Below are 11,145 nucleotides of genomic sequence, written 5' to 3' on the forward strand. Positions count from 1 at the left end.
AAATCAAAAAGATTTTTTCAAGTTTTATGTAGATATATAAATATTGATATGGATTAAAAGAAAATAGCTAAAAGTAAAAATGAAATGTCATAATTCAACAACCTCTTATACTAAATAATTAAATTCACCTAATTAATTTTCAATTCAACCACTATAAATCTAACAAAGTGAAAGGATCATGCAGAGTTGATCTCAAAATTTAAATGGAATTTCTTGACTTTTGATAGCAAAAAATATATGAAAAAATAATATTATTTTTTTATGGTATAGAAAAAAATTTTAATTAATTTTTTAATTTTAAAAAGTAAAAAAAATATGTTGTTTGAAATTTTAAAAATTTTACTAATTAATTTATTTATTAATTTTAGTCGTTTAAAATGTCATCAATAGACTAATTAGTTTATATTTTTATAAAATTTAGAGACCAACTAATAAATTTTTTTCATACTATAAAGATTAAATGGTAAAATATTTAATACTTAAAATAAATAAATGATTGATGATTAGATTTTTTTAATAATTTAGGGATATTTTATTATATTTTTTAAAATTAATGATCTAATTAAATTTATATTATAGAGATTAAATAATAAATTATTTAAAATATATATTTTTTATTTATATTATATATAAATGTGAAAAGTGATGAAATAATGACATTTCTTAAATTTAATTATATTTAAATATTACAAATTATCCATTATTTTTTATTCAAAATAATTCAAGGATTTATTATTATTCTAAAAAACTTTAATTTAGTGGGTTAGATTGATTTTCAATTTAAATTCAAATTTTATTTTATCAAATTAATCGTTATTTTAATTAATTTAACATGATATAATAATTTACTATTATCTAAAAATAATTTATTTATGATTTCTATTTACCTTTAAATTTTATTTTGTCAGAGTATATTCAATTATTTAGTATTCATGTTGAATTTTTATTTGAAATGGATTTTTTTTTAATTTCCTTCTATAATTAAATATAATCTTTAATTCTACCTTTAAGAATTCTATGTCATTATAATTATTTGTTATTCAATAATTTAAAATAATTAAATCAAAGGTTAAATTTTTTGAAAAAAAAAAGAGAATGTCAGTTTGTGTGAATTTCTATTAAAATAATATTTAAAATTAATATTTATAAACATATTATTTTTAATTTAGAATATCTTTAAACAAAGTAGGTATAATTATATTTAAATTAGGATTTATTAGAATTATAGTAATTAATTAACCAACTCTATAAGTAATTAAGTTTAGTTATTTGATCATTAAATAAAAATAAAAAATTTAATTGGACTTATATATATAAATAAGGATATGTATAAAAATTTAATAGAATGTTTATTTGTGTACTTAATTAAATTTTTGGAAATATTACAAATATGTAAAAAATTTAAAATACAAATTAACAACATCTTGTTTATTTATGAATTTCATTAATTAAAATTATTTATGTACATATATTATTAAATAATTTAACCTTCTTGGTAGTACTATTTAGGACTACCAAAATAAATATATAAAATTTAAAAATATAAATTAATAAAATATCAAATTAAAAGAAATTTATTCCTAAATTACATTTTCCTTTACAAATCTAAACCTTGGTTTTCTATTATCCTTCGACATGATCGATTAAATATGAAATTTTTACGTATCCCCTCTAAAATTATGATTTTCTTGTGTTGAAATATGAATTATATTATGTCATGATATTTAACTTGTTATGTCAAAAATTAATTAAAATTTATTTAAATGTAAAAATTTTATAATTAATGTATATTAAAAAGATAATATTATTTAAATAAAAAATAAAATTTCATAGAAAAATTTCTAAAATTAGAGTTAATTAATATGTAAACCTCATTGAAAATTTGTCATATCCATTTGGTTTATTATGTTATCTATTAAGAAATTTTTAATAAATCCACAGAAAGTATTATAAAATATTTAAATACGTGTTTGAGTAAGTAAATATATGAATAATTAAAGCAAAAGATCGAAATTTTATACATTGATCACCGCAAAATTTTTCTCTAGATCCCCAACTGCTAAAATTACTCAATTTTATACTATATTAATTAATTCTTATATAAAAAATATTAGCAACAGTCACTTAAAAAATTATTTAATTTTTTTTATGAAGTGGTTAATTAATTTATTTTATTCAATATAAATATTTAAAATATATTAATTAAATAATATATAGAGTTAAAATTATAATAAATAAATAATATAAATATTTAGATAATAATATTTGATAAAAGGATTAAAAAAATTTATTTTATAAAATATTAAGAAAAGTTAGTTTAAGTAATTTTGAAACGAGAATCAGTTATAGCTTGAGCTCGAAAAAGCTCCATCTCCAGATTTCCCGCTGCTAAACCAATCGTTTTGAGACAGCACTAACGACAAACAACTGAACTACTACACTGGTCAAATAAGAAAGGCGCAGTATTAAATTATTTTAATAAAATATAATTATAAAAATATTAAAATAACAAAATAATTTTTCTCTAAATTGGTGATTTTTTTAGAAAATATTTTTCCGCCTCCCAAAATTAATGTCAAACACGTTCTAAGATGTAAACAGTGATGAAACTGATCTGCCCATTTAAATAAAACTCGTTCATTTCTATTTTGAGTTTAGAAAAAAATTACTTGTCTTTTATTGTAGGGTTTTCTTTTCCTATATAAGTTGAGCTTGGTTGTCAAGTATTTTGCACTTGCTAGTTTCTCTCAAAGCTAGATATATCATAAATGGAGTGTCTCTTCAGTTTTCTTGTTTCATCAAGTCTTTTCTTATTTCTGGCAGTGATTCTATGCCTAAGGGGAAATTTTTTGGGAAATAGAATCAGGAACCTGCCTCCAGGGCCTCCAGGTTGGCCAGTCTTTGGCAATATTTTTGATCTTGGAAGTGCACCGCACCGAGCTCTATATGAGCTTAAGTTGAAGTACGGATCTATTCTCTGGCTAAGATTAGGATACAGGAACACAGTGGTGATACAGTCGGCAAAGGCTGCAGCAGAGTTGTTTAAGAATCACGACACTAGCTTCTGTGACCGCAAACCTCTTGATGTATTCACTTGTCATAACTACAACGATGGGTCACTTGCAGTCGGCCGATTTAGCCCCTACTGGCGCATGGTTAGACGTCTTTGCTCAATGGATATGATGACTAACAAGCGAATCAATGATACAACTTCCATTCGGCAGAAATGCATCCTCCAGATGATAAGGTTACCTTATTTAATGGATATATATTATATTTTTTTATATCAACTTACAGTTTTATAGATCTGGATTTGAATATTATTGAGCCAAAACAGGTCAGTTTTGTTTACTTTAAAATTTACCTTCTTAGGCTCCAGCTTTATCTGCAGAAAATAACTTGTATTTATAAATTTTTTTTTCTAAAAAATATTTATGTAATTACTCAACTAATTAATTAATTATATTGAAGCTATTACTTTATTTATGTATACAGGAGTATTGAAGATGATATAACAGCTGCAAAAGCAAGGGGAGAGCCAGGAATAGTGAATTTACCTCAGCATCTATTCCTAATGTCATTCAACATAGTTGGTAACATCATGCTCTCAAGAGACCTTTTGGATTCGAAATGCAAAAAAGGATACGACTTTTTTCATGCCATGGAAATGGTTGCAGTGTGGGCAGGGAAGCCAAACTTAGCAGATTTTATACCATTCTTGAAATGGTTAGATCCGCAGGGGTTAAAGAAGAAAATGTCAAAAGATTTGGGACAAGCCTTGGAGATTGCAGAAGGGTTTATGAAGGAAAGGATTGAGGAATACAAATTAGGGAATAAGGGGAAAGTTGGTAAGGACTTCCTAGACACGTTGTTGGAATTTGAAGGTGATGGTAAAGATTGGAGTGATAAGATCCCATATGAAAGAGTAATTGTAATCATATCGGTAAGCACACTTACATAATTAATTACTCAAGAGAGTTTATGTATTATAATCATAATTATAATCAAGCCAAAATAGTACGTACGTTATGAAAAGAATCATGCATGGCTTTAGTTAGCTGCACTTTGAGCCATATCATTAAGTAACTAACTATTGTTGGTTGTGTTTGATGTTGAAGGAAATGTTTTTTGGTGGGTCAGAGACTACAAGCACATCAATTGAATGGACCATGGCAGAGTTACTTCGCAACCCTGAAGCCATGAGAAAGGCTAAAGAAGAATTGAATAAAGTTGTTGGTGAAAACAAAAATGTTGAAGAGACAGACATAGAGAAACTACCATATTTACAAGCTGTTGTGAAGGAAGCATTTCGATTACATCCTCCTCTTCCTTTACTTATTCCTAGAAACACTATAAAAGATACAAATTTCATGGGGTACCACATACCAAAAGATACTCAAGTTTTAGTGAGTGCATGGGCAATGGGAAGAGACCCAGATTCTTGGGAAGATCCCTTGGCCTTCAAGCCTGAGAGGTTTTTAGGTTCAAATATTGACTATAAAGGGCAGAATTTTGAACTACTTCCGTTTGGATCGGGGAGGAGGATTTGTGTGGGTATGTTATTAGGTCAACGAGTAGTTCTTCTTGGTTTGGCATCTCTAATTCACTGTTTTGATTGGGAACTTGACAAGCATACAACTCCTGGGACCTTAGATATGAGAGAACTGGTAGGGATGGTTGTGAGAAAACTTGTACCTTTGAATCTCATACCCAAGAGACGTCCGACAATGAAGGTTGCCTAAACAATATGGTGTAGGCACTCTCAAGATAATAAAATCTTAAATTCCAACTTTATTTTGCTTCTTTAAAGAATCTATCTATACGATTGTCTGATGTCTCAATGCATGCATAAATTTAACTTTGGTACTCATGTCTATATGCAGTTATTCTATAAGAAAAAAACCTTATCGAACCCATGTCTATAATAAAAAAAACTTAACTGAACCTTTATATGCAGTTAAAAGTGTAAAATTATAATAAATCTTATATAAAACTCTATACATTTATATTACGAGTCTTTATAGATTTGAATTAAAAAAAAATCTGCACTTGTTCTATAACTATAAAATAAAAACATTAAATCAATATATTGACGAGATAAATACTCTTAATTTCTCCCTAATAAATTAGCTTATTAAAAATTATATGGAATTAATTACTATTAATTCACATATAAAATATATTTAAAAGGGATGATTGCTAATAAAAAAAATCATATATTTTATAATTTTTATAGTTTTATTCTATTTTAAAATTAAGTTTGTACTTTTAAACTTTTATCAATTATATTTAACCATTAAAACTTTTGCTATCTTGCGTTAGTAATTTTTTATATTGGAACCTTAGCTATGAGGTTATGTACTAAATAGATAATATAGATTTGTACTTTTAGACTATTTTGGGCTGTAATTTTTCATACTAGAGCCTTACTTTAAGGATCATGTCCCTTTAATTTTAGGAGCTTGTAGCTTTGCAAGTGACAATCTTATTCCTTTCATCTATAAAAAGCTCGTACCATATATTCATACAGATAATATTTGTTATTGATAAAATAATATTTATAAAGAAATAATGCGGTCTCAAAATATCTATTTTTTATATGTAATAGAGTTTCTGAAAGAGTAATCATATAATATACTAGATACATAATCTCCTTTTGTTTGTAGTCTTATGGTGGGTGTGATTACTAATGGAGGTTTTCAAGCCAAAAGAATAAATGAGATGCAATACATCATGCTTTTAAGCGAATATTGAATTACACTTTGTTCAATATTTAAAATTTGCAATATCATAAATGAGGGCTGAATGTTAATTTAAGCATGCTATTTAGAAATGGAGAAATTAAACTCTAAACTAAATTATGAGTCTCTTACAAGTTTGTATAATTATTTTCAATTAACTATGAAATTTAATTTCAGACAGTGGCTATTAAAAAAAAAACATCGTAATGAACCCAAACTATACAAAATCCCCTCCATAGTTTATCCTTAAAACAAAGCTTTGCCACATAATTATATCTGCCCAAAAATTAAGGTTCTGTGGGATATTGTCGAGAGATTCGATTAAAACATGAAGTAATCTACGAAATAGATGACACAGTAGCTCGAATTTTCCAAGAGAAAGTATTTTCAAAACTCTGGAGTGCACGGGATTTTTGCTAATTTAGGGGAAGATTTTTAATTTATAGTTTTGGAGTTAGAATAAAAGTATTTGTGCGGTCGAAAAAGATATTTGAAAGGTTATTAAAGAGGCATTAAGACCGGGCATCAGGTATTATTTATTTTTTTTATATATTTTTTAAAAGAAATTACTACTTATCTGATTTAATTTTTTTATTTTTTAATTATTAATATATTATAATAAAATATTTATATTATATTAATTTAATATATTTTATTAATTTTAACATATTATTATAATAATATTATAATTAAATAATTAAATTATTAATTTTTTTACTGTTATTAAATATATGTATAAGAATAATGAATTAAATAATTAATAAATTAATTAATAAATTAATATAAATATTTAAAATTATAAAAATTAAATTTACTTTTTATTAAATTATTCTTTAAAATTATAAAATAAAATTATACTGTAATTTAAATAATTAATAAATAAATAAATTAATATGAATATTTAAAATTATAAAAATTAAATTTACTTTTATCAACTCATCATTGATTGTTTATAATTTATAAAAATAATATATTTAATTAATTTATTTTATAATTAAATTAATTGATTTATTTATTTTTCTTTCATGAATTATAAAAAATTCAATATTTTTATATAATATCTAATAACAAAATAATATAATAATTTTACATATTTGATTTGGATTGTTTATAATTTATTAAAAAATAAATAAATTAAGTAATTAATTCAGTTAAATAATCTTATATATATTTAATAGCAGAATGATATTATAATTTTAAATATTTTTGTATGTATTCTTTTACTATTAATTTTTATATTATTTTTATATAATAAAAATATTTTTATAAAATATAATAACTATTTATAACTGGTATTAATATTTATAAAATTATGTAATAATATTAAATATGTATAAAATTATTGTTACTATTTAATTACAGAATTACTGTATTAATTTATTAAAATAATAAAAAAATTTATTATTAGATAAATGTATACAGTATAATTAAATTATTTTTATATATCTAATTATAACGTAATATTAATTTTATAATTCTCAAATTATATAATATCAATAATTTTTTATTTAAATATTAATAATAAAATCTATTAAACATTAATATATTTAAATTATAAAAAATATTTGTTATTATAAAAATATAATATAGATAATATTATTAGATTAATATAATATAAATATATTATTATAATATGTTAATAATTAAAAAAAATAAAACATTCTCTACCACCACTTTAAATAGCGTCAGATGATTATTTATTTATTTTTATTTTTAAGAATAGATTTTTTTAATTATTAAAATATTATAATAATGTAAATTAATTAATATATTATTTTTATGTTATATTAATTTAATAATTTTAGTTATATTATATATTTTAATAATAAATTTTTTTATAATATATTTTATTAATTTTATTGAATTATTATTATGTGATTATACATAATTACATAATAATATTAATTTTATGTCATTGTACATACATAATTACAGAATAATATTAATTTTATAATATTGAAATTATATAGGTTCGTAAAATTTTTAATTTAAATATTAATAATAAAATATATTAAATATTAATATATAAAATATATTAATATTTAAAGTTATAGAATAAAATTATGTTGTGATTAAATGTTATCTGCGATCACTTGATTATAAATAATAAATTTAATTAATTTATTATGTGATTAACTTAATTTATTTATTTTTCTTTGATAAATTATAAATATTTTTTGTGTTTTATCATATAATATCTAGATAATATAATAATTTTAAATATTTTATGTGATTATTGAATTGTTTATAATTTATTTAAAAAAAATTAAATAATTAATTTAATGAGGTGATATATATATGTTTAATAGCAGAATAATATTATAATTGTAAATATTTTTGTATGTAGTTTCTTTGCTATTAAACTCTTATATATTAAAAATATTTTTATAAAATATAATAATTATTTTTAATTTATCTTAATATTTTGGAGAGTTATTAAATAATATTATTATGTGATTAAACATATATAATATTACTGGTACTATTTAATTACGGTATTACTGTATTAATTTATTAAAATAATAAAAAAATTTATCACTATATAAATATATATTATATGATTAAATTATTTTGGATAAACTGCAATTTAGTCCCTCTGATTTAGTGAAATATAATATTCCGTCCCTCTATTTTAAAAAATCGTCAATTTAGTCACTGTGATTTTTAAAAACTATGCCATTGGTCCCTCCCGTTAGATTTTCAGTTAAGTCACCGTTAGTCTTAGTTAAAAGACTAAAATACCCATTATTAATATCATTCTCTTCTTCTTTTTTACACCCACACCTCAGAAACCCTTCTTCTTCTTTACACCCACACTCCAAAAACTCATCTTCTTCTTCTTCTTCTTCTTCTTCTTTACACCCACACCTCAAAAACCCTTCTTCTTCTTTACACCCACACCCCAAAAACCCAAAACCCATTATCTTCTTCTTCTTCTTCAGTAGGTTAATCTTTACACCCACACCCCAAAATTTTATTTAAATAAAAATAAAATAAAGCATTGTGCTTCAAGCCGAAAGATTTTATTTGTAATTTCGTGATCCCCACTTGAGATATAATAGATTGGATAGCGTTTTCCAATTTTAACTCTCTCTGCTTTCGCTTCTTCTGCTCTCTTGGATTCGTTCCTCTTCTCTTCTTCTGTACAGAATGGAGCTTGCTTTAAGCCTTGGTGATACATCTAAGTCCATCGAGTTTCTTCACCACACCCCTAAGGTTTCTGCTAAAAATCTAGGGTTTTGCATGGGATTACCAACTAGATTTACTGCATCTCTGAGATCTCATGATAAAGTTGTTGATACTACCCTTCATGGCGCTTATTAATCTTTTACCTTTCTCTCTTGTTCCTCGGAGACAGCCTCCTTCTCAGACTCCCTTTCTATGGCTCTCCGATGACTGTATGTGCTCTCCAATACCATCCGCCGCTGGTATTAGGTGTGCAAGTGGTGACAGACATCCTTGATTAATTTGTCTGTGCCCCTTCTATAATTGGACGGAAAAAATATTCATCTTTCCCGCTAGTTAAAGGGCAATTTAGAAATTTTATATTTAACTTTTTATTGACCAATTTATAAATTAAAGACTAATGGTGACTTAACTGAAAATCTAACGGGAAGGACCAATGGCATAGTTTTTAAAAATCACAGTGACTAAATTGACGATTTTTTAAAATAGAGGGACGAAAGATTATATTTACTAAACTAAAGGGACTAAATTGCAGTTTATCCAATTATTTTTATATATCTAATTGTAATCAAATTATTTTTATACATTTAATTGCACCATAATATTAATTTTATGACCATAAAATTATATAAAATCAATAATTTTTTATTTAAAAATTAATAATAAAATTTATTAAATATTACTATATTAAAATTATAAAAAATATTTATTATTATAAAAATATAATATAAATAATATTTTTAAATTAATATAATATAAATATTTTATTATAATATATTAATAATTTAAAAATAAAAAAATTTAAATCATGGCATCAGGTCATAATTTGTAAAAAAAAAATGTTTCGCGTTGTTTAACGGACAGCAGACAACTTTTTTTGTTGCCACCTAACGTTTTAATTCCAAATCTATAATTTTTAAAGAAGCGCCTGACACGTTTCTTTGACCGGCGCTTCTCAAAATAGCACCAAACGCCTAGGGCTTGATTCTCTTACCCCTTGCCTCGCCCCCTCGCCACCTCGCCACCCTAAATAAAAATTTTATTTTTAATATTAACAAGCGCCATACTCTTACGATGCTTTTATGCAATCACTTAAAATTGATTTTATAATTTTTTTAAAAATAAAATTAAAATATTAAAAGAATTCATTATTCTTTAATATATTTAATTGTTATTAAACTTAAAATTTACTAAAATTCCATAAATTTTAATATATTATTAAGTATAAATTTATATTATGAGTCATTTATATGTATTAAAATTTATATTTATTAAATATTTCATAATTTAAGTTAATAATTTATAATGAAAAAATAATAGTGAAAATAATGATATGAATAAATTTAATTTAATAAATAAGAATGACATTAATAATAGTTAAATTTAATTATATAAAATTTATAATAATAATGTTCTGGATGACGTTTAACGATGACCGTATAAATGACCACACATACTGCAATGTTGTAGTCTTCTCTCTTGAGGATGTCTTGTATTGTACCGACGCCCATCAAACGATGGCTCCTATTGAGCACCTCAGAATCTCCAATAGTATTATTTGGCATAGATAGATTTAAATAAAGATGTTAAAATCAAAACCTTGAACTCTCCCCAACAACTGAATCCTGAGTTGTAAAACTAAAATCTCCTAAATAAGGGATTGAAGAAAATAACTTAGGAAAATACGAAGAAAACAAGTTAAGTCGGCTTGAGAAATCATCCGGCGATTGTCATGGAGTATGTGTCTGCACAAGAGAGAAGAAGTCGAACAATGTGCTAGCCATATCTTCCCCTTCAGGCCTCTCTCTTCATGTCAGAGGGAATCTCTGCCATAAAAAGATAAGTCTTTTCATGGTAAGGAGAATTTTTACCATAAAGAGACTTTTCGCTTCATGATTGAGGATTCTCTGCCATGAAGCAAGTCTAGCGTCTTTTATAAATATGTCAAGCCTGATGTAATACCCGGCTAAGTCAGAGCTAAGTCAGGCATCGGAATTTCTACCGTCCGGTGAAATTCAAGGATGTCAGAGTTTTCTAGAAGGGTATTAGAACGGTTGTCTAAATGTTTGTAAGTATTTTAAAGATTTGGTTTAGAAAAGAGTAGTGTTTTAAAGAGAAAAGGCGTTGGAGACAAAGGCCAGGTTCGGCCCCCGAATGTAAGTTCGGCCGCCGAAAGTGCCCAATGTTCGGCCCCCGAAGTTTAAGTTCGGCCCCCGAA

At 24.2% G+C, this 11,145-nt stretch overlaps 1 protein-coding gene across 1 annotated transcript; it reads left to right on the forward strand.

The window, feature by feature from the left end:
- The first annotated feature begins 2,752 nt into the window (after positions 1-2,752).
- Positions 2,753-4,782, forward strand: LOC122723150 (iridoid oxidase-like). The gene is made up of 3 exons (XM_043954483.1): positions 2,753-3,247; positions 3,496-3,943; positions 4,119-4,782. The coding sequence occupies exons 1-3, from the start codon at positions 2,769-2,771 to the stop codon at positions 4,740-4,742; spliced, it is 1,551 nt and encodes a 516-aa protein (XP_043810418.1). The 5' UTR covers positions 2,753-2,768; the 3' UTR covers positions 4,743-4,782.
- The last annotated feature ends 6,363 nt before the right edge of the window (positions 4,783-11,145 follow it).

Source organism: Manihot esculenta, chromosome 2 (assembly GCF_001659605.2).
Source record: "Manihot esculenta cultivar AM560-2 chromosome 2, M.esculenta_v8, whole genome shotgun sequence".
In the NCBI taxonomy this organism is placed as follows: domain Eukaryota; kingdom Viridiplantae; phylum Streptophyta; class Magnoliopsida; order Malpighiales; family Euphorbiaceae; genus Manihot; species Manihot esculenta.